Raw genomic sequence first — 24,791 nt, 5'->3', positions numbered from 1 at the left:
TCGTATCTGTGGAGTTCGTTGCCAGAGGGTTGTGGAAGCAAGGTAATTTGTTATACAGAGATTGATAAGTTCTGAAACACAAGATAGTCTGCAGATGCTGGACATCCAAAGCAACACACATAAAATGCTGGAGGAACTCAGCAGGTCAGGCACCATCTATGGAAATGAACAGTGAATGTTTCGGGCCGAGACCCTTCATCAGGACTGGAAAGGAAGGGAAAGGCACCAGAATAAATAGGAGGGGATAAAGGATAGCTAGAAGGTGATAGGTGAAGACACATATCGATAAAGTGCTAGGTTCTTGATTTGTAAAGGGTTTAAAGGTTATGATGAAAAGGCAGGAGAATGGGGTTTGGAAAATAATAATCAGCCATGACTGAATGGCAGAGCAGATTCAATGGCTAAACGGATCATTCTGTTCCAAGATCATGTGGACTTAGATAGGCCTGCTCTGGTCTAGTCAACCTCACCTCATACTGCAAACTCACCACCCCAAAAATGAGAATCATGAATATTTGTTACACGTTCCTTATGGTAACTATCGCTTAAAGTGGACAGAACTGTGCACAAAGTGCTGTCTATGCACTTGCCTTCTGAACTGCTTCATGCATGTTAGCATTCAGTGTCTGTGTAGAAGGACACTTAGGTTCCTTTAAAGATCATGAACATCATTCAGTCTCTGACAATTTTAACAAATAGTCTTGTGTTTCTATTCCATGCATCAAAGCAAATAGCAATGTTTCACCACATTATATTGCTGCTGTTGTGTTCCTGCCCACTCCCTCCATTTGTCCAAATCTACTTGAAGCCTTTTTAGTGAAATGTTATCATATTTTGAAATTCCCTTTTCTGGAAGAATTATTTGCTTGCAAACTCCTGGTACATATTTTATCTCTCTTCTCTTTAGTGTGGTCTACAAATAACAAATGCTCCACTTCAGTAAAAATGAATAACTGTAATAGTATGATATTACCAAAGTTATGTTAAAACTTGTCAAAGTCAACCCCACTACAACATCTCTAGAGGGGAATAAATGCATCATGTAGATTACTACTGGGCAAGTAATGACCAGAACTAAAATAGTACACCTAACCTAGCATTGTAGAGAGATCAAATTTCAATTCTCGCCATGGCATCTGTGGAAGTAAAATTCACTCAGTAAACAGTAATTAAGGTAAATAACAATATGCTTTTGTGATGACCACAATATAGAGTTCACTAGCATCTTTGAGGAGAGGAAATACTCCAGTCTCAGCCCATGTGATTGGTGATTGCCTCAATGAAAATCGAAGAATTATACATGCTAAAAACTTGAAATAAAAGCAAAATTATGGATGCAGGTTTAATATATTTGGCATAGGCTGTGAAATTTGTTGATTTTGCATCAGCAGTACAATGCACTACATAATAATAGAGAAACAACTGAATTACTGTAAGTATATATATTATATAGTTACATTAAGTAAGTAGTGCAAAAATAGAAATTAGAAAGTAGTGAGATAGTGTTCATGGGTTCAATGTCTATTCAGAAAACAAATGGCAGTGGGAAGAAGCTGTTCCTGAATCATGTATGGATAAATCAACAGATCTAATGTTTCAGTTTGATAACTGTTTATCAGAATGTGTCGTCGACCTGAAACGTTGATTCTGTCCTTATTTCCACAGATAGTACCTGACCTGATGAGTGCTTCTAGTGTATTCTGTTTCAATAGTTGACTCTTGAAATACATTCTGAAATGGCTAAGTAAACCATTCAGTTATAAGTGGCTTATCACCACCTTCGCAATAGATGGAGAATGAGTACTAATTCTGCCAGCTGTACCTAATCCTAATAACTACATATCTTTTTGAAAACCAAAATACTTTAAAATTCTGCAACAGTTATTATCACTGGAAGTCAAAGGACACATCTTCCATTGACCACAAAACACAATTGATTGTCACTGCTGAGTTCACTTCACTCCAATATTAGGCTGCCCATGGATTCCACCAATGCGACACAACCATCCTGCACCTGAACTGGGATCGACCTGATGTGGGTTCAGCAATGCAATTATCTTCAAAAGGGAAAAGTGGTTGCTAGTGTGAGAAGCAAATTTCAGGAGATTTAAATTGTGTGAATTGCTTAATCTAAGCATATTTTATCAAGTGCTTTCAGTTGTATTTATATTCTTTTAATCTGAGTTTAATTGTATGCTTACAATTTAATAGTTATTGAATGTCTGCGAATGTTGATTGCATTCACAAGTTTCCAGCAGCATTGACTGATATTTCAGAAGTAGTTGGCTTCCAGTTCCTTTATACGGGAGTCATGGTTGGTAGCCCATTGTTCAGAGTAGCCTTGTTGACCAAAGCTCATTGAGAAAGTTTCTGTTGTACAACCTGTTGGAGGTAGAGGAAGGTTTACTGAGTCAGTGAGTATTGGTAATACACTGCTCTCAGGAAACTTCAGACCATTAACATTCTTTCATCTTTTAGCCAGTTTGTGCTTAATCACAACATCATTCAGATGTAGTAGAGAGACGATTCTTCTTAGCTTACTTTGGTCCACGTGTTTTACCACCTAAGTTAATTAGGAGACTTTAGTCTATTTGCAGGTTTATCTGTTGCATCATGTCCTTTGTAAATAATCCTTATCCAAAATTCTAAAATCAGAAACCCTCCTAAATTTGAGCGCTGACATGGTGTCACAAATGGGAAGTCCCACAAGGCACTAGAAAGCCTCCCAGGTGATATACAGGTCTCTGCATCACAGACAATTCTGGGAAGTGACCTGACATATGAAGATCATTGCTGATGAAAATCTAACACCAGATCAAATCTACAATGTGGATTATTTTTATACTTTACATCAACCCCCCCCCCCCCACAAGAAATGAAAATACAAATACAGTGTACCATAACCTTTTAATTTAAACAGGGCATTGTAGGTGGAGACTGATAGCCTGCCTTTATTTGTTGTTGTTCAGTAATGATTCAGGTATTCTCTCGATACTGCTGTGCTGCTCTTGTCATCCCGTGCACATTATATTTTCATTATATTAATGTTATGTAATAATTTTTACCGATAAGACAAAGACTGCTTACTGGTTGCACTTAAATTCAGAGTCGGATATAATGGCAATCCCAATCTATCTCATTGCATATTCTGAAATCCAAAACGCTTCAGCCCCAAGCATTTTGGATAAAAAGTACTCAACCTGTACTGCTCTTTCAGGATCAATGAAACAGATACAGTACTATTGTTGATCAAATATATTGAGTCCACATTTCCATTGTAATTTACTTTTTATATCATGCTGAGTTGCAAGTTCCTTAACAGAGTGCTAAGAGATAGCAAGCAATAGGGGCTTGATGTTATCCTATAAAAGCATGAAGCAGGGGTTCCCAACCCGGGATCCATGGACATCTCGGTTAATGGTGGAGGTCCATGGCATAAAAAGGTTGGGAACTCCTGCTATAGAAAGAGGGCTCTGTATTGATAGCAATAATTGGTCATTATAATTGATTGTAAGATTTATCTTAATTATCATAATGAAGATGCATGGTATGCCTTACAGCTATTCAGTATCTTCATCTTCTCTTCAAGGTTTTCAAGGATAGGTACAAAGTTCAAAGTAAGTTTATGATCAAAGTATTTATATACTGCCATATACAGCATATACTACCGAAAGATTTATTTTCTTGCAGGCATTCACAGTAGAATAGAGGAATACAATAGAATGGATGAAAAACTACATACAAGACTGACGAACTGCAAAAGAAGCTAAACTTCAAATTAAAAAATACATAAATAAATTAGTAAATAAATCATCTCAAGAACTTGAGTTGTACAGTCCTTGAAAGTGAGACTATAGGCCTCATTATTGTGGAATTAGTTCAGAGTTGAGGTGAGTTAAGATATCTACACTGGTTCAGGCACCTGATGCTTTCTTGTGGCAGCACACCATATAAATGTGCTTAATTGTAGGGTCGGCTTTGCTTGTGATAGATAGATAGATAGATAGATAGATAGATAGATAGATACTTTATTCATCCCCATGGGGAAATTCAACTTTTTTCCAATGTCCCATACACTTGTTGTAGCAAAACTAATTACATACAATACTTAACTCAGTAAAAAATATGATATGCATCTAAATCACTATCTCAAAAAGCATTAATAATAGCTTTTAAAAAGTTCTTAAGTCCTGGCGGTAGAATTGTAAAGCCTAATGGCATTGGGGAGTATTGACCTCTTCATCCTGTCTGAGGAGCATTGCATCGATAGTAACTTGTCGCTGAAACTGCTTCTCTGTCTCTGGATGGTGCTATGTAGAGGATGTTCAGAGTTATCCATAATTGACCGTAGCCTACTCAGCGCCCTTCGCTCAGCTACCGATGTTAAACTCTCCAGTACTTTGCCCACGACAGAGCCCGCCTTCCTTACCAGCTTATTAAGACGTGAGGTGTCCCTCTTCTTAATGCTTCCTCCCCAACACGCCACCACAAAGAAGAGGGCGCTCTCCACAACTGACCTATAGAACATCTTCAGCATCTCACTACAGACATTGAATGGCGCCAATCTTCTTAGGAAGTACAGTCGACTCTGTGCCTTGCTGCACAAGGCATCTGTGTTGGCAGTCCAGTCTAGCTTCTCGTCGATACTTGTAGGTCTTAACCTGCTCCACACATTCTCCATTAATGATCACTGGCTCCATATGAGGCCTAGATCTCCTAAAGTCCACCACCATCTCCTTGGTCTTGGTGATATTGAGACGCAGGTAGTTTGAGTTGCACCATATCACAAAGTCCTGTATCAGTTTCCTATACTACTCCTCCTGTCCATTCCTGACACACCCCACTATGGCCGTGTCATCAGCGAACTTCTGCACATGGCAGGACTCCGAGTTATATTGGAAGTCTGATGTGTACAGGGTGAACAGGACCGGAGAGAGTACGGTTCCCTGCAGCGCCCCTGTGCTGCTGACCACCGTGTCAGACCTACAGTCTCCCAACCGCACAGGACTGGGCTGTTCCAACATTTCAAGTCAAAACCTCAGATCAGTACAGGGGAGTGACCTGACATGGTGTGGTATCCTTACCAAGGAGGAAAAAAAAAGATTCTGACTATTAAGTTATCTTAGCTTCTCATAATTGTATCTCCCTCTGTCTGGTCATCCGTCAGTCCTGATACAAGGTTTCAACTTGAAACATCAGCATTTTTCCCTCCCACAGATGCCGCTTGATCTGCTGAGTTTCTCTAGCAAATGGTCTGTTGCTTCTCATTCCAGCATCTGCAGTCTCTTGTGGAAATAAATTGCAGGATGCCTGGAATGTGGTGCAGGATCTGCTCTTCACTGAGATGAAGAAGATCAAGTGGAACATCTGCTGTGCTGCTCTTTAACAGCTTACTAAAATTTAACAACACTTTTTTTAAAAAAACACATTTATTTATTTATTGATTGATTGGTTGGTTGATTTATTTATTAATTTATTGAGATCCAGCAAAGAACAGGCCTTTCCAGGTCTTCAAGCCATGCCATCCAGCAATCCCCCAATTTAACCCCAGCCTAATCGCGGGAGAATTTACAATGAACAATTAACCTACCAACTGATATGTCTGGGGGAGGAAGCCTGAGCATCCAGAGGAAAATCATGCAGTCATGGGGAGAACGTACGAACTCCATACAGGCATTTTCCGGAATTAAATGGGTGCTGCAAAGAAAGAGCCATTAGGAACATCACAGAGGCTGCAGAACGAGCCTTCAGTTGGCTATGGATCAAGAGGTGTGATCCCTCGACCAATGCTGCTGGGACACAAGCTAGGGCCTGATCAACCCTGGCTGGGCCACCTGGCTGAGGATGTTTGATGTTGAAAGACCCTAAACACTCAAAGACCTCCAGGTTACATTGCTGATGATGTGCCTTTGGATGTATCTCAACATCATGCTGTGTTCCCAAAATGCACCCAAGAGAGTGAGGATGTAGCACTGGGTAATATTAGCACTCTTAATATCAACTCCGATGTGTCATGAAGGGTAGGATTCAAACAAGGACACAAGAAGGTAGGGAATGAGTAAGGGATAGCAAATTCATGAACTTTAGAAAATAAAAGAGAATTGGAGAAGGTCTACTTATTTTGAAGGGAAGAACACAGTAACTGAAAAGATGAGACAATTAACAATGGACTGAGATAGCCAATGTAAGAAATACTTTACACAAATAAAACAATCAAAATGGAAAATATGAAGCAGGCATCTCAAATGCAAATAATAAATATTCAAAAGTAAAATGTGTCTTAAGGAGAGAATTTCAAGCTTTTCTCCAAACTCCAAAATGTCACAAGGGCTAGGTTTGTTGAAGCACCTATTTCATTTACTATGGTGAGTCCCCTTGAGTGTGAGTGGGTATTTTAGTGTGTTAAGAGAGTGAAATGGGACTATCTAGAGAAAGTAAAGAAGGAAAGTAGGGTATTAAATTTGGGGACAAGTGTCTGGATGACTGAACACTAGGATCTCCAGAAAGATGGCAGGAATATAATAACTGAACAAATGGCTAACAATAATTGAATGACAAATGGAACTCTTTTTGTATGAATCAGAGATACTATTGTATAGTTATAGCTGAGAGGGAATATTTTCAAGTTGACTAATGATAGTGGAAAAAGTCAGTGTGAGTTGAAATGTGCAAAGTGATTAATTTCTAAGCAGACATCATAGAGAGTAGCAAAAATATGATAAGGAACCTCCTGGCATTGGGAGCAACTTCTCTTTATGTTAATCTGTGCTAATTGTCAGGGGCAAAATATGGCAACTCTTTCAATTCTGCATTTGTCCACTGAACGGAGTATTCATTTGTACTTCTAATAAGTTTGTTTAAATCTCCCTACATTCTACTTTACTCAGAAATGTTTTTGTTCAAGTTCTGGATGAAATATGTGATATTATTAAATTGTGATATTGAAATCTAGGAAACTTATATAAGGGCTCCTCAGTATAACAAACATTTCAAAAATTAAGTTAGCTTTCTCTATATTTCCAAAGACCATCTAGACCAGCCATTAGACACATAGCAATGCCCATTATTTGCTTTCTGTCTCCTTCAGATCCACCCAGGTCCACTTGGACATCTTCATCATCTTAGCTCCTTCCTCCCAGCCCCTTGTTTCCCCCTTTCATTCCCCTCTCTCTCTAGGCTCCACCTGCCATTAGCCTCTTTTCCCCTGGCTCTGTCAATTGATTGCCAGCTCTAGTTTCTCCTCTTTGTCATGGCCATCTCCTCTTTATGTTCTCAGTCCCAAAGCGGAGTCCTGACCTGAAATATGGAACCCCACCTTTGCTTCCACAGCTGCTGCCTGACCCATTGATCTCCTTCAACAGTTCACTCCAGTATCTGCATTCTCGAGTTTGTGCAACATCCGCCTTTCTCCCTAAGATGGATTACTCGAACATAAAACAATTTCACAAGTTGCACAGAACCATTAAACATGCCTACCAAACTCATAATTACAATAACTTTCATATCTGCCCGCTAAAGCTCAGCTATTCAGAGGCTGCTTGTTATCTGTAAGCTTATCTTGCTCTATAGTAATTTATTGGGTTAAGGGCATGAACTCATTTAATGGATTTATTCATGGGCCATTTCAAAAGAAGTTTCAGTCGTGACCATACAGCCTTTTGCAGCATGTTGCCAATTTAATATTTTATTAATGTAATATAACAATCGTTTTGCACAGCACTCGGTACTGTCTGCTCCGCTTGACTGCAGAAGGAAAGCAATCGCAAGCTTTGCATCACCGGGCTAAGTGCATTAGAATGCACAGTGGGTTGGTGTTGAGTCGATGCTTAGCATCTCATTATTTCTGTGAACTTGTGTGATGATTGTTGCATGCATTTTCCTTTGTCTACAAGCTGTAGTAAAAATCCATCTGTTCATACTGAGACCCTTGGGGATGCTTTTTATTACTCTGGCACACTTATTATGTAAAATACTGTGTCTTCTTCCATTCGGTTAGTGCAGTAAGAAGTGCACTATTATCTTCAACCACTCACAGTCTGGTCAAAATCAGTAATGGGAAGTGGAAACTGTCCATTGGAGACCCTGTACCTTGGAGATTTTCTCTTCTGTTTACTCCTCAAAGCCCCCTTTATTTTTGAGGACGTTTTCATGTGATGAGTGGAAGAAATAGCATTTGAATGGTTTGAGTGGAAATGCTCGAAGTCAAAAGTATTGGAGAATGAAATGTGGAGAGGAATAGGCTGGAATATTTCTGTCAGTAAGCAAGCTAGTGATCGGTTCGTAAGAATCACAAATTGCATACTAACCAATCTTAGAGATGACTCAAATGTGAAGATGACTCCTACAATGAAGAGCTACATCTTGGAAACAGGACTTCCAGCTCATTAAGTCCATAGTTACTATCAACCACCAACAATAATTTATTTTTCAATCTCCTTACATTCCAATAAATCCCAAATTCTCCTACTTAACCACACACGATGAACAATTTGCGGAAGCTAATTAACCTATCAATTTACTCATCTTTGTTTGGGTTGTGGGTGGAAATTAGAGCATCCAGAGGAAGTCCACTTGGTTATAGGGAAATTCTATACAGACAGGACTTAAGGTGAGGATAAACCCCAAATACCTGGAGCTGTGAGCCAGTGGCTCTACAGGTTGTACCACTGTTACCATGGTTTACACGGTGTGTTTGGACTATGGATTTTATTTAAGTTGGATAAGCATTGTTTTTGAGGCAGGATGTCTGTAATTTGCTCAAACTATAATCTCTTGTTGTTTGCCTCCACCCAGTTTCCAAGTGGTTATGAAGCTGAGATGAATTTTGGTTTAATTAGAAGTTAAAATGTTTTGATTGCAATGAAGGGCATAATTTATCAATGGTTTTCATCAGCCAGACCAGTTAGTGGTACTTGTCTGTTGTGGTGTGGTGAGGTACACCTCTGCGGTACTCTTTGCTTGCAAATGCTCATTTCTAAGTATGTCCCTAACAATTATCTCACTTTAACCAAGTCTTCACTGTACTTAGAAGTAGTTTTGCACCATGCAATCAAAGGCTGTTAAGAACTGTGAATGTTGCCAGACAGGCTAAACCTTTACAGGCTTAGGTAGTGGTCACCAACCAATCAATCACGATCGACCGGTCAATCTTTGAGACTTTCCCAGTAGATCCTGAAAAAAAATGAAAAATAAATGCACAAATACATTATGCCTGATAAACCTGTTGTTGCAAATATGTAGTGACTTCTACTTTGAAAAAGGACCACTCGACAGCTTCATGCCCAAAAGGAACAACTTTATCTGGGACGGTAAAACGATATTCGCATACAGAGGTTTTCACAAATGCGGATCAGGCAGAAAAGACCGGAAGGAAACCCCGCAACCCTGGAAACAATCTCTCTTTCTGTAGTGGGAGTACTGCTATATTACCATGATCCTAATTGGTATTAACTTATCTTTATAATGCTCACATTACAACACTTCTCCCCCTTTAAATTCCAACATTCCCCAAATGTACAAGAAATGGGAAAGAAAAGCAGTGGTGTCATTAGCCTGCATACCCCTGAAACTTATACTAGTGTCTCAGTAGCAGTTTACCAATACCAGGAAAGTTGAGGAGCTGGAATCGGGGTTGAAGGCCCAGCAAACATGCTGCTCAGAGGATGTGAATCGACAAGTGTTAAAGGACTTGTCACTCTGTGAATATTTTTCACAGCAGTTCGATGAATCCTTGGATGTAATGCAAACAGCTCAGCTTGTTGTATTTGTCAGAATGGCTTTCCAGGTTTTTACAACAAAGGAGGACTTTCTCACTGTTTTGCACTTAAAGGAGAGAACGAGAGGTGAGGATATTTACAATGAGTTTAAAAAAATGTGCGTGAAAATGACATCACCCTTCATAAACTGGCGGAAATTACAAGTGATGGGGCCCCAGCAATGTGCAGTGGTTTCTATAGCATTGTGCCATAATGACCTTGATTTTCCTGACTTCCTGGATTATCGCTGTGTGATTCATCAGCAGGCCTTGGCTGGGAGGGTCTTGGACTTTTCTCACGGTCAAACTGATAAACTTGATTCGAGCAAAAGCACTTCAGCACCGCTTATTCAAGGTGTTATTGGATGCACTTGATGCCACTATAGCCTATTTGATATGCTAGTTACAGTGTTTTCTTGGTTGCATTAATTTGAAAGTTTGACAAAAGCATTTTATGTAATTAAAACATCACGCACAACATGCTGGAGGAACTCAGCAGGTCAGGCTGCATCTGTGGAAATGAACAGTCAACGTTTCGGGCCGAGAACCTTTGTCAGGACTGAAGAGGGAGGGGGCAGGGACCCTATAAAGAAGGTGGGGGGAGGGTGGGAAGGAGAAAGCTGATAAGTGCCAGGTGAAAAACCAGTAAGGGGAAAGATCAAGGGGTGGGGAGGGGAAGCAGGGAGGGGATAGGCAGGAAAGGTGAAGAAGGAATGTAAGGAGAAAGCACTATGGGTAGTAGAAGGAGGCAGAAACATGTGGGAGGTGATAGGCAGCTGGAGGAGGAGGCAGAGGGAAACTGGGATGGGGGAAAGGAGGGGGAGGGAATTACCGGAAGTTGGAGAATTCAATGTTCATGCCAAGGGGCTGGAGACTACCCAGACAGCATATGAAGTGTATGAGATCCCCCACCCCTTGATCTTTCCCCTTACTGGTTTTTCACCTGGCACTTACCAGCCTTCTCCTTCCCACCCTCCCCCCGCCTTCTTTATAGGGCCCCTGCCTCCTCCCTCTTCAGTCCTGACGAAGGGTCTCGGCCCGAAACATTGATTGTTTGTTTCCACGGATGCTGCCCGACCTGCTGAGTTCCTCCAGCTTGTTGTGTGTGATGATCCTAATTTAATCTGCTTTTCTCTGTTTTAGTATAGAAACCTCCACGTCCCTCAAGCCAGACTTCTTTCTGTAGAACACTGCACGACTCAACCAACCCGTACCAGAAATCTCTTTCACCACAGATATTAGACACAATACTTGCAGTGAATCCTCAAAGTAGAAACAATATAACAAAAGGGCAGTGGTGGGGATTAAGTTGTAACTATTGCTTGCTGGATTCCAATATAGAAGTTTAAAGATCTAAGTAAATTTATTATCAAAGTATGTATATTATACAGAACCTTGAGATTCATCTTCTTGCAGGCAGGCAGCCACAAAACAAACACAAGAGAATCCATGAGAAAACCCATATAACAAAGACTGACAAACATCCGATGTGCGAGAAAAGAAGAAATCGTGCAAACAATAACCAAAAGTAAACAAATTACACATAGAGCATGAACTGCGGAATCCACAGAGCCAGTTGAGCAGTGAGGTGAGTGAAGCTGGTCCAGGAGCCCGAGGGCTACAGGCCACAGCTGCCGAGTCCGTTCAGCGCTGAGGCGAGTGAAACTGGACCAAGAGCCCAACGACTGCAGGGCAACAATTACGTCTGATCCTGATGTCGTGGACCCAGGACTCCGGCGACACCCATCCAGCAGTAGTACTGAGAAGAGCAGGATATGTGTCAAACCCAGGCAGATGGAACAGACTCAGATGGGGAATCTTGGCTGGCACAGGGAAGTGAGCTGAACACCATTTCAACCTTTGCCCTTAGCCTCAACACCTTGATCTTTTCAATCGGGCTTACTGCTTAAATGGGCTAAACATCGATTTCTTTTTTTGCTTCTCGGGCCTCAATGCTTCAATCCGGCTCGAAGTCTGCGCCAGCAATGGCTGTACTTGTATTCACGACAGTCCAGTTCACTGAATCCCTCAGCACACTGCAAAAATGCCAGATCGTTCAGATGGTTCAAAAGCACACCTCCCAAAAGGAGATTACAGGCTGAGGATTGTAGTGATCCTAGTCCAGATGAAGTATTGTTCTGTCAACTGTCTGAAAATCATTGCCGTATATCACCAGTGCCATTTCAGGCATAAAGTTAAAGGTTTGAGATGAGCCATATCAGAGTGAGAGCCATATAAGCTGATGTAAATCTGGATCTCTTCAAAGCCTGAGTCCACTCAAGAACTCTATTTTCCAGCTTTGTGAAAATATGGATTCTTTTCCTGGATTCCAACTACTAAAGAATGCAAGCACAAAATTCTGACAGGATACAAGATTGGTTTTGTGCCTTGGCTGGGACATTGGGAACCAATGACATAGTGTCGGGATAACGGGTAATGCATTTCAGACTGAGATAACAAAAAATGTCTTCAGCAAGCTTACGGAATTATTTACCTGAGGAAGTCAATGAATATATGAGAAAGAGGTAGGTGCATTGTTAGGCATAAGAAGCATCAAAAAGTCATGGAGTCACAGATGAATGCCACATGGAGCAAGTCCTTCAGCCCAGCTCACCCATGCAGACTGGTGCCCATTGAGGCTAGCCCCATTTGCCCTTTGTTTCACCTGTATCCCTCTAAACCTTTCTTATCCTTGTAAGGGGGAAGAATGGGAACATGGTTTTGAGATAGGAGGTCTGCCAGGAGAGAATGCAAGGAACAGCTGAAGCCTGTCCCTGCTCCTATTTTTCTCTGTTTCTGTGAAAGGGGTTGGGGGTGACAAGACAGCCATGATATAGCTGAACAGTTGAACAGGATTGATTCATCACGTTCCCATGGTCTTGGATAAAACTAGGGAGTATTCCGTAAATTCACGTAGATGGTGAGCCATTGCCTTCAAATTCATGGGACAGACTCTGACACAAGCATCAGCAATGAATCATTAGTGAAAAGTGAAAAGCAATGCATCACCAAATTGCTCTCAAATAATTCTAAATGAGCAAACAACTTTGATCATGAAGAATGTTAGAGAAGGGATGTCAGCAAGACCAAGCAGCCGATTATTGAGTACAAGAGGAGGAAACCGGGGGGTCAATGAGCCAGTCCTCACTGGGGGATTCAGAGATGGAGAGGGTAAACAGCTTTAAAGTCCTTGGTGTTAACATGTCAGAGGATTTGTCCTGGACCCAAGCACATTAAGTGCAATTATGAGGAAAGCACAACAATGCATTTACTTACTTAGAGGTTTGAGAAGCTTTGGCATGACATCTAAGAGTTTGACAAACATCTGTGGATGAATGGTGAATAGTAATTGGCCAGTTGCATCACAGCCTGGTATGAAAAGACCAATGCCTTTGAATGGAAGATCCTACAAAAAGCAATGGCTACAGTCAAGTCCATCACTGGTAAAACCATCGCCACCATTGAGCAATTCTACAGGGTACACTTTTGCAGGAAAGTAGCAGCCATCATCAAGGACACCTACCACCAGGCAATGCACCCCTCTCATCACTTACATCAGGAAGAAGGTACAGAAGCCTCAGGACTGATACTGCCAGGTTCAGGAAAAGCCATTACCCCTCAATCATCAGGGTCTTCAACCAGTGGGGATAATTTTACTCAACTTCACTTTCTCCATCATTGAACTGGTCCCATAGCCTATGGACTCACTTTTAAGGACTCTTCATCTCATGTTCTCGATATTTATTATGTATTTATTTATTTTTTCTCTCTTTCATATTTGCAAAGTTTGTTCTCATTTGCACATTGGTTCTTTGTTCATCCTGTTGTGTGCTGTCTTTCATTAATTCTGTTGTGTTTCTTGGATTTATTTTAAATGTCTGCAAGAAAACTAATCTCAGGTTGTAAATGGTTACATATACAGTATGTAATTTGATAATAAATTTACTTTGTACTTTGTGTTCCAGGACTGAGTGAAGAATCTGCTTTTGACTTGTATGGCAATAGGTAAATCACACCAGATTTAGGTCACTCCTCAGTAAAGAATTGATATGGTTCACGACTAACCTCTCAAAGCACTTCATCACTGTGGATATTAGTGCTATTGTACGATAGTCTTAGTTACAAATTACATGTTCTTTCTTGAAAACTGGTGTGATTAATGCTTGTTTGAAGTAGATAGGTATCTCAGACTACCAAAGCAAGAGGCTAAGGATGTCAGTAAATACTCTGGCTAGTCGATTAGCGCAGGTCTCCAGTACTCAGCCAGGTACACCATCTGAACCAAATGCTTTCTGTGGGTTCACCCTCCTTCAGGATTATCTCACATTGACAAACAAAAGAAAATCTGCAGATGCTGGAAATCCAAACAACACACTCACTGGAAAAAAGAACTTAGATTTTTCTCTCCAGTCCTGCCGAAGGGTTTTGGACCAAAATGTCAACTGTACTTTTTTTCCAATAGATGTTGCCTGGCCTGCTGAGTTCCTCCAGCATTTTGTGTGTGTTATCTCACATTGACCTCAGAGTCTGAAATCACAGAGTTGTCATGAAGGTGCTGCCATGTTCTTTCGGTCAAAGAGAGCGTAAAAGGCATTGAGCTCATCTGGGAGCATAATCTTATTTCCATGTTATGTGGTTTTGTTTTGTAGAACGTGATCTAATTTAACCTTGCCACAGCCTTTGAGAATCTCTCTATGATTCAAATTTAGTCCAGAATTGCCACTTACCAAATAAAATTACCTTCTGGAGGTCATACCTGGACTTCTTGTACTTTCCCAGATCACCAGTCCTAAATGCCACAAATCTAGCACTCATCCAGCTCTTCTGATTGGGGAGGACTAAACGATTTTGTGGGGACATACTTGTCCATGTGTGAATTACAAAGTCCATGGCAAATGAGGCATTTCCCTTTGATACAGTAATTTCCTTCCAATACAGGAAGGTTATAACTCTATGTTTAAGGACTGTTCGATGATCGGTATATAATATGAATTGATCTTCAACTTGTTGATTATGCATTTCTATCCAGCATTTCCATAGCAAAGCTTAAAATAGAAAGCAACATTCTACTTGTAACTTATTAGTCAGATAACAGTTGGGGTGGGGCTCGTGGTGCAGCGGCAGACTCTGGAATGTAGGTTCCCGGGTTTGAATCCAGTCGGGCTGTTCCCGAGTACACTTTTCATCCATGCCGGGTTGAGTGTTGAGCTCGCAACTCGACCTCGTAAAATAAAGAAAAATACTGCGAAATGTCTGTGTGAGGAGTGGCGTGCCACACAGTCTTTCGTTCCACGCCTTGTAAGGCATGAAAATGCCCGACGCTGGCCTCTCAGGCCTGAGTCGACATCATCATCATCATGTGGGGGATGGAACTGAGTGATTCAGACCAGAATCATTATATCGTTTGCAATCCTTTTTCCACTGGACCACTTTTCAATATAAGAAAGAAATCTAGGAAATGAGTTGCAAATTTTATCTCTCATCTTCTCTACATGAGGAAATCCATTAAACATTGCATGAAAATATCTATGATAATTACTTTGAATTCCCTATTTTCTATTGCCTAGCAATCTGACCATGTCTGTTGGAATCTGCTTTGAATTGAAAACCAGTGCCTTGGTATTGATCATACCCGCATTTCCCTGTGGTGCTAAAATGAGCATTGACATCACTCTGCAGGGAATGCTGTTTTCAATTTCTCACACTTCCAGTGCAGACCCCTCCCAATTCACTTCTAATGACAGTTGTTATTTGTTTTCTATTTCAGAGCTGTCAACCCCATTTCAAGCTCATCCTTCTTTTGTATTCTCCTCTACAAACATTTTCTCATCTGTTATAAAGGTTTCCATCTCTATACAGAATTAAATTGACATTCTTCTCCTTTAACAAGCAACTCCATTCTCATCTTTCTTATTTGTAGGCAGATTCATACTCTTCCCTTTGAGACATTATCAGCTTCAATCTTATTGCAGATTGCAGATTTAATACAACTGTAGATTTATAAATTCCTTAACGCTGCTCAAAAAATAAAGATTACCTGCTCACACTGAAGCTACAAAACCATTCTGATCTCAACCATATTGTGGGCTCTGTTTTATCATATGATTAAAATCTGCTGCTCTCGGTAAAGAATTTGTCCATTTTCACTGGAACCCAGTGGATTTCCGCTGGGTGCTCCGGTTTCCTCTCACAGTCCAAATGCATGCCTGTTGGTAGGTTCATTAGTCATTGTATATTGTCCAGTGATTAGGCTAGTGTTAAATCGGAGGTAGCTAGGCAACACGGCTCAAAGGGCTGGAAGGGCCCATTCTTTTATAAATAAGCAAATAAATTAAAAAGTGACGTTAAACAAGAAAATATAGTTAAATTACAAAAAAGTGGTCATGAGTGAATTCTTTAACAGTACAACTTGAGGAACCTTGCAGCTTGTTTCATATTTGGTTTATAGTATGGGCTAAGTTTGGAATTCTTAAGCCGTAACATCCCATTCAGTTGGTCTTCAAGGAAAAACAGATATAGTAATACAACAAAGATACTGTGAATGGTAGAGGTACAAAATATTCAGCAGCACAGGTGGAATCTGCAGAGAGAAAAACACTGAACAAGTGGGATCATGCTTGATCCACGTTCACCCATCATTGTCACCACTCTTGTAGGGCTCTGAGGCTCCCATCAACCTCAAGGCGTGGGTTAACTACAGTTTCTGCAATTTCTGAGTATGCCTCTGGATGTCACATCCTAAGATCTCTCCCTAACTTTGCCAATATGATTTGGACAGACACTATTGCCAATGCTTCAACTTAAAATTAATTTGTTTTTGCTTTCTTATAGTTCTGACAAAGAAACATCAGCCTGAAAAATTATTGAAAGTGTTTCCCAGATTCCCCATTGTCCTGTGCATATCTGTAAGGCTGGTTGTGATCAGTCAGAATCTTGCACAATTTAACTGGGCCACAAAATTTGGTCAAAACAAGCTTTGCCTACAAAACTGCTGAGAAAGCCCTTAACAAATAGCAACGCCACGGTCCCCAGCTTTGCCATCTGTCAAAGTCGTTAAGCTTTCCAATGTTGCTGACACATAAAAGGTTTTTAAAACTGAGTGAACAATTCATTAAAAGAGAATGAATCTTCACAAAATAAAAAACAACTAAAATGTCTGGTTACCTTTTAATATTAAAAGAAATGCACAACTACCTAAAAGCAAAGCAGTATACCTCATGCTTACCCTTCTGTCTAACAGTAGCATCTCCATCGAAACATAAGAACTCAAAAATCGTGCAGCAGATTCCCCACCAAACTGGTGCTGTGAAATTTCATTCAATTTATGCCTCAGAGCCCAAGAGCGGAACACTTGTCAACCAATAAACCAGTTCAGCAAATTCAAGACTTCGATGTCCGTGGACAGCAATCTCAAGCTTTTTTTTCGTGTACGATGATATCAGCAAGATCCAGTCCACTAACTCTGTCTCCACAGATTCCATCTGACTGTTGGATATTTTCAGCATTTTCTGTAACATGCTATAATAATGGAAAAACATGCTCAGAGAAATTACAATGGCATAAGGATGCAAAACAAAAGATAGGAGCAGGAGTAGGCCTTAATGCTCCTCAAGCCTGCTTTGCTATTAATCTGATCAGCCCTAGGTCTCAACTCCTCCTTTATGGCAGTTCCACGTGGTCCTCAATTTCCCTATCTTTCATAAAATGTATCTACCTACTCTTTAAATTTTAAATACCCCCAGTGATATACCTTTCACAATCCCTTAAGGCAGGGAATTTGAGAGACTCACCATCCTCTATGAGATTCTTTCAAACATCAGTTTTGAATGACTATTCCATGCACTTTAAACTCTTTCTCTCTTGGAAATATATTAACCTCTACCCTATTATGCCTCTTTTACCATCTTATATATTTCACTAAGACATCCCTGAATTTTTAAAAATTCCAATGGATACACACCTAACTTTTTCATCCACTTGGGATAGAGGAGCCTTTACCTATCTGGAATTAGCCTAATGAATCTTTCCCTGACCAGCTCCCATGTACAGAGTTAGGTCTGATCTGCCCAGCATACAATATATTGCTACTCCATGGTCATATTGTGTAAGGAAAGTACAAAGTACATCTCCCACTATGGTGTTTCTGTATGTGCAGATCTACTGATTCAAGGTCCCACAATGGAAGCTTTATGTTGAGCATTGCATTATTTGGAGATGATCTGTCCTTTCCATCATGGATTTACTTTATTTACTTTTATGATGTGCTTTTCTGTTGGCAGAGAGTTTGGTCGATGGAAGGTAAATAATTTAGCAGTGGAAAGAAGAGACTTTTTGGGCTCAAATTTGCCTCTAGCTCCAGAGTTCATCAGAAATATCCGCATGTTAGGACGGAGACCAAGTCCACAACAGATAATTGATAATTTGATCAAGAAGTATGGCACACATTTCTTACTATCTGGAACACTTGGAGGTAAAGTGCACCAATTCTGATTTCAAAGCATTCGTAATGTTGCAATTGTGAATGAACAACTGAGTGTGTTGTCTTGTCATAAGGACTATACATCTTTATAGTGCATGCTTTTTGGGGTGGGTTCATTCCACTTTGTGCATTATATTTTTGAAACATTGTTTTCCTCTCAAATCCCTGACTCATATGGCCAGGAGATTGTATTCTAGATGTTGGTACCAAGACCTCAGTCCTCAGCTGATTTAGTTGAGAACTCCAGCACTGACTGCCTTTGACAGGAATTAGAGTTGTAAAGGATTTTAATGGATTTTGAATGTAACCCAAAACCCATACAATTCATGGAACCCTTAAACTCTTTACCATCAATCTCAACCTTAAATATACAAAATGAATTGGCCTCCAGAGCTCTCTGTGGCAACAAGTTCCACTGATTCACCAGCTGAACAAATTCCTCCTCATTTCAGTTTTAAAGGAGTATCCTTTTATTCTGAGGCACAGCCCCTGGTACCTAGACACTCTTACAATTGGAAACATCCTCTCTATGCCTATTTTATTGAGGCCTTTCAGTTTCCATTACGTTTCAGTTTCAAATTAAAGTCAAATAATTATCTCAAGTTGAAGCCCTCTTAAACACTCTTTCCTCACAGCTGCATTAGTTTCCAAAATTATGTAGAATTTTTGTAACCAGGTCTAGAGTGAAGTGTCCTGTTTCCTGGAAACTCTGGATAGCACCAATTTATTTATTATGGAAGTGGTCAAACAGACTGAAATTACAGTAACTTCAAAAAGCTTAATTATTTAATCAAAGACATCATTAGACTGGAAAGAATGCAAAGAGGATTAACCACGACTGAAGGTCTTGAGATTTTGACAGAGGTTGGGGAGGCTTGGAATTATTGTTGGAACATAGGAGATTTCTCAGAGAAAAGGAACTAAAAAATAGAGGACATAGGTTTAAAGTGAAGGATGAGAGATTTAAAAGGGACCTGAACAGCAACTTCTTCACACACAAGATTGTGCATAATGTATATTGAACCAGCTGCCAGAGAATGTTTTTGAGGCAATTACAATAGCAGCGTTTAAAAGCCATGTGGAAAAGTGCATCAACAGGAAGGTTTTGTAGGGATGTCAGCATGAATGAATTGGGCTGAAGGGCTTGTTTCCATGCTGTATTGCTTACTAGCTCTATGATGCTTTAAACAACATGCATTTGCATCTTAGAAATCATGATGTTATACAACATTGGAACAGGCACTTTGGCCTATCAAATCCATGTTGATCCTCAAGCACCAATTTACAATAACCCTCCATATTCCCATTTTATTTCCTTCTATTACACCATTTTTCTTCATATTAGGCTCAACTTATAATGGAAAATTAACTTGCATCCTTGAGATATGGGAGAAAGCTGTCAGAAACCCATATGTCATAGGGAGAACATGCAGATACCTAACAGATAGCAACTAAGATCAGGATTGAACTCAGGTCACTGGAACTGTGAAAGAATACCTCTATTAAATGCATCAGAGTGAAGGTCCTCTATATGCTATTATAATGGCCACTATCGAATAATCATCATATTGTAATTGCAGAGAGCAATTGAGTCAAAGGACAATGCTATTCGTTTCTGAACTTTGTTTGGGATCATTTTAATTCTACAAAAATGGCGAATTTTCATTAAGTGAGAGGCAAAGATGTTAAAAGTGTCAATCAGGACCAAAAACTACCCATTCCTGATATTAATAGTCATTGGACAAAATGTTGGATGGATCAGCAATTTTCCTCTCAAGAAGCAGGCCTTTCATTGGAATCTTTTATCCAGGCTGTATTTCATTGTCCTCTAGGAGTGAAAGGTAAAACAAGGAGAGAAAGATTGAATTCTCCAGCTACATGCTGTCTTTGCAGCATTTTTAATGGGCAGGAAAGGTCAGGAGTAATTTCTCCTGAGCCAACGAACTGACTAACTCAAACAGTGTACAAAACTCAATCTGATCCATCACTGACACCTGAACTTCAGTCCCTCCCAAATGAAGTCAGCCCAATGAAAATTAAGCCCTACAGCATTGTAGAGGGGTTGCTACATTTGCCAGGAAGGGAGAGATCAGATGGTACTTGTGAGACTTGAGTGAGTGGTTCTGCCTGATGGAAAAAAATGGAAATGGTGATATCAAATTGGGAGATGTTAAGAATGTTCCATACAGATTTATCAGAACTGGAAAAGAAGATTTTAAAAAATGATTAGATGCTTGGCTGGATGAATAGGACTAAAATTTTCTGCTAATATTTCTGAAATTTCATAACTAATTCCTCTCATTTTCTGTTCTTTCCAAAGCTCAGCCTATGGTTTCTGGTTTTTAATCTCAGAAGTAACAGAAAGCAAATGTAAATCTTGTACTTCCAAACAATAGAAACAGCCATGGGAAGAGAAGGTTTTATTTTAGGTTGAACAGAAATTAGATATTTGAACATTTTTAGAGAGTATTTGTACTCATAAAAATCTGGAGAGAGAAATGGAGAGACAGAGACATAGAGAGACATTTAGAAAGGGAAGCAAAGAGAAACAGGAGTAGTGGAAGATGAATAGAGGACTGGCATAGGGAGGATGAGATAAAAAGAGAGAACACTCCCCAATTTTTTTATTGATAGATTTATTTTCCCTTTTTCCTTTGGAACAAATTTAATTTAGATTCCAGAGATAAAATGTCAATGTGCTCTACTCTTGTGCCTGTAACTCACCCAATTGTCTAGTTGCACTAGTAAGGTACTCACTAACTGCTAATCATTTTCTTAATATACAGGGGAAGAATCGCTGACTATATTTGTGGACAAACAAAAGTTGAATAAGAACACTGAACTCAATAACAATTCTGCTATCAGTTTGGACACCCTTCACCAGCTGGCTGCTTCCTATTTCATTGACCGAGAGACGACATTACGCAAACTGCATGAAATCCAGATTGCATCTTCAGCGATCAAGGTGAGCATTTCTAGTTTTATCGCATGTGTGCAGCATTTTCCCTTTAGCACTCTCACTCTCTTTACAGTTCAGTCTGCTGTCACCCTTTGAGAGTGGCTTTCCTTGACTGTGTGACTTACCATCAAGCTTTGACTTACACACTGATGCTAACATCGTCTTGTTCACCATTATTGCCAACTCCTGCATTAAACCAATTATTATCCAACTCCTTGGCAGTTACAAGATACTCCACACAAAAAAATATCATGGTCTCCTCCACTGAAATTCAAAATAATCACAAATGCTGAAAATCTGAATAAAAACACTGCATCATCTATGGAAAGAGAATCAGTTAAAGTTTTAGAGCCAGGAGCTATATTTGGACCTGGGGGAAAGGGAAATTAGTAAACTAGTAAATTGGTAAATTTGTTTATTATTGTCACGCATACTGAAGTACCATGAAAAGCTCTGATTAGCATGGCATTTCATACAGATCATTCATTACAACAGTGCTTTGAGGTAGTACAAGGCACAATATCAACAATGCAGAGTAAAGTCCTTACATACACTTGTGGATTCTTGTTGCTAACTGTATCCCTGCGATGGATAACACGTTGAAGGGCAATATGAAAATGAGAGGATTCATGGGAGACTTAAAGGTGAAATCAAAAGACAATGTTGATGGTAGGTCGAGCAATAAACAATCTGTTGGAGGTGCTCAGTGGGGAGGGCAAGGAACTCGATGTTTTGGGTTGCAACCTTGACTTAGTACCTTCTAGACCTCAGTATCTCCTGTGCAACTGAATCCTCAACGTCCTCACTTGCAGACTCCAACAGTTTAGATTGCACAGGTGCACCAAAAGGCTGTGCGCTTAGCCCTTGATCTGCTAACTTTACGATTATGATTGTGAGAATAAGCACAGCTCCAATGTCATTTTTATGTTTGCTGATGATAGTACTGTTGTTGGCCGAATCAAAGATGATGATGAATCTGCATATAGGAGTGAAAGTGAAAATCTGGCTAAGTGGTGCCACATCAATAAAATCTTACTCAACATCAGTCCAGTACATCACAGGTAGTACCCTCCCCACCACTGAGCATATCTATAAGGAGTGCTGACACAGGAAAGCAGCATCCAGCATCAGGGACTTCACACTGGTACCATCAGGAAAGAGGTACTGGATCCTCAGAACCCACACTATCAGGTTTGGGAACAATTATTACCCCTCAACAATCAGGCTCTTGAACCACAGATGATAACTCCACTCACCCCAACATTGAACTGTTCCCATAACCTTTGGACTCACTTTCAAGGACTCTTCATCACATGCTCTCAATATGTATTGCTTATTTATTATTTTGTTTGTTTTGTTTTTCTTTTTGTATTTGCACAGTTTGTTGTCTTTTGTCTTCGAGCTATGGAGAAGCTGCAATGCAGACAGACAAACTAAAAGACTGTAATGGGGGAGGTGTAAGGCCAAGAGTACATCTTGTCATAGGAGAGACTGTTCAATGCCTTTATAACAGTGGGATAGAAGCTGTTCCTGAGCCTGAGGGTATGTGCTTGTATATTTTCTGCCTAAATTGGTCTAGGTAGAAGAGAAAGTGGAGAGTTTGGGCCAATGTGGAGGGAAAGAACTCATAATAGGTTGAGACTGGAAGATCTACAGTAAGCATGGTATTAAGGGACATTGAAAACAGATTAAACTTTTAATGTGCCTGCATGATTTGTTGCCAGTACAGGAGACGACAAGCAGAAGGTTCAAGATAGGAATAGGAGGGTGAATTCAAGTGGAAGATATCTGGAAGCTCTTCTCCTTCAGACTCTTCCATTCACACCATGAACCCCCTCAAGAAGCCAGTCAGCAGCCAAATCCTGTTGTTCCTTCCACCCTCTATACCGCTCATTTCAAATGCTCCTGAAGTTGCTTGTCACACCCTGCTGTCATATCACCTCTCCACATAATTTTTTTAATTCAATGGTATTGGTTTTGCTTTTCTTGGAGTTAGTCCCAGAAAATTTACATTGAATTAAATAAGGACGTTTTAGTGCCGAAAGGTCTGAATATGTGAGCAAGGAGCAGATTTAGGTAATTTGTTCCCTCAGACCAACTTATCAGTACTGGATAATGAGTTATCTCATCACAAATTAACTTTGGTAGCCTTTCCCTACATTGGTTTCAAGAATATCTCTGTTTTTCGGCCTTGAAATGTATTCAAAATCTCTGTTACCACTGGGCTTTTGAGGAAAAGATGTTCAAAGACTCTCTGCTGAAAGAAGGTTTTTGTTTCCCTGTGCAAAGCCCTCCCCCAAACTCACCAGCCTTATTTTCAAACATTGCACCTATTTCTCAATGCTCCCACAGGAACAAGCATCTGCCATCTTGAGGTCCCTTGGAATCTTAATTTTTTTTCCTGATTAATAGTACCTGCTGTGATTAGATTAGCTTTGATCAGAATCAGAATTAGAATCAAGTTTATTATTATTGACACATAGTGTGAATTTCATTGTTTTGTGACAGCAGTACAATGTAATATGTAAAAAATACTAGAAGTTACTAAAAGAAATATGTTTAAAAATAAATAAATAGTGCAAAAAGAGAGTAAAATAATAAGGTATTGTTCATGGATTCATGGACTTTTCAGAAATCTGATAGTGGAGGGGAAAAAGCTTTTTCTAAAATATTGAGTGTGCACCTCCTCCCTGATAGTGGTAATGAGAAGATGGCATGTATTATATGATAAAGCTCCTTGAAGGTTGATGCTGCCTTCTTGAGGAAGCATTTTTAAAATATCCTTGATGATGGGGAGGCTAGTGCCATGAGGGGGTTGGCTGAGTCTACAACGCTCTGCAGCTTTCTCCAGTCCTATGACTTGGTACCTTCATACCCAGAAGTAATACAACCAATCAGAATGGTACATTTGTAGAAAGTTGCTGGAATCGTTGGTGACTTCTGAAACCTCCTCAAACTCTTAATGTAGTTACTGGTGTGCCTTTTATAAAATTGTGGCTTCATTCCAATGGACTCCAAAAAGGATTCAACACATAAGCTTGATCATTTTGAGAGAATGAACATTTATTTTAACCTCTGGAAAATATCAGTAATTGTCCCAAGGCCTTGGTCACAGGAAACTAAATGTTAACTTACTTTTTACAGCCAATTATAATCCACCGACTTGCATCAAATTGCTGAACAATGCATCGTGCACAGGGATAACAATGTGACACTCCACTGTCCAAAAGTCCACTTGCCGATTAAAGATTAAAACACTTACTGTTATGCACTTATTGTTCAGGAAGCAGAGGTCCTGGATCTAATCAGCCTATATATTCAGGTCATGAACAAGGTTAAAACTGAATGAACACCTTGCTGTCTGAAATCTGGTGAAGCTTGCTGACCACCACTTGCACTCAACAGCTGACTATTTAAAGCAGATCTGTACATTTAAACATGGCTTTGGTGGAATTTTGTAGAACCAGAATCAATCTGAATTAATCAGAAGACCTGTTCAGCAGAAGACCAATAAAGCATCTCATCATTGACTTGACAGAATAACTGACAGTGAAGTGATTCTCCCTTCATGAAGCTGGCATTTGTGTAGCTCTGATTTT

General features: G+C 39.9%; 1 protein-coding gene across 8 annotated transcripts in view; it reads left to right on the top strand.

Annotated features, from left to right (window-relative positions):
• Positions 1 to 24,791, top strand: part of LOC140737271 (BMP/retinoic acid-inducible neural-specific protein 3-like) — a 218,345-nt gene that overhangs the window by 74,255 nt on the left and 119,299 nt on the right. For 7 of the 8 annotated variants that reach the window (XM_073063622.1, XM_073063621.1, XM_073063620.1 and 4 more), the window contains exons 3-4: positions 18,034 to 18,224; positions 21,020 to 21,198. In XM_073063622.1, the coding sequence (XP_072919723.1) occupies positions 18,034 to 18,224; positions 21,020 to 21,198 (370 nt within the window). The remainder of the gene's footprint in view (positions 1 to 18,033; positions 18,225 to 21,019; positions 21,199 to 24,791) is intronic. The other variant, XM_073063627.1, reaches the window with a different exon arrangement.

The sequence above is a fragment of the Hemitrygon akajei genome, chromosome 12, assembly GCF_048418815.1.
Source record: "Hemitrygon akajei chromosome 12, sHemAka1.3, whole genome shotgun sequence".
Taxonomy (NCBI): Eukaryota; Metazoa; Chordata; class Chondrichthyes; order Myliobatiformes; family Dasyatidae; genus Hemitrygon; species Hemitrygon akajei.
Note: the sequence above shows the minus strand (reverse complement) of the source record. Positions and strands in the feature narration are given on the sequence as shown.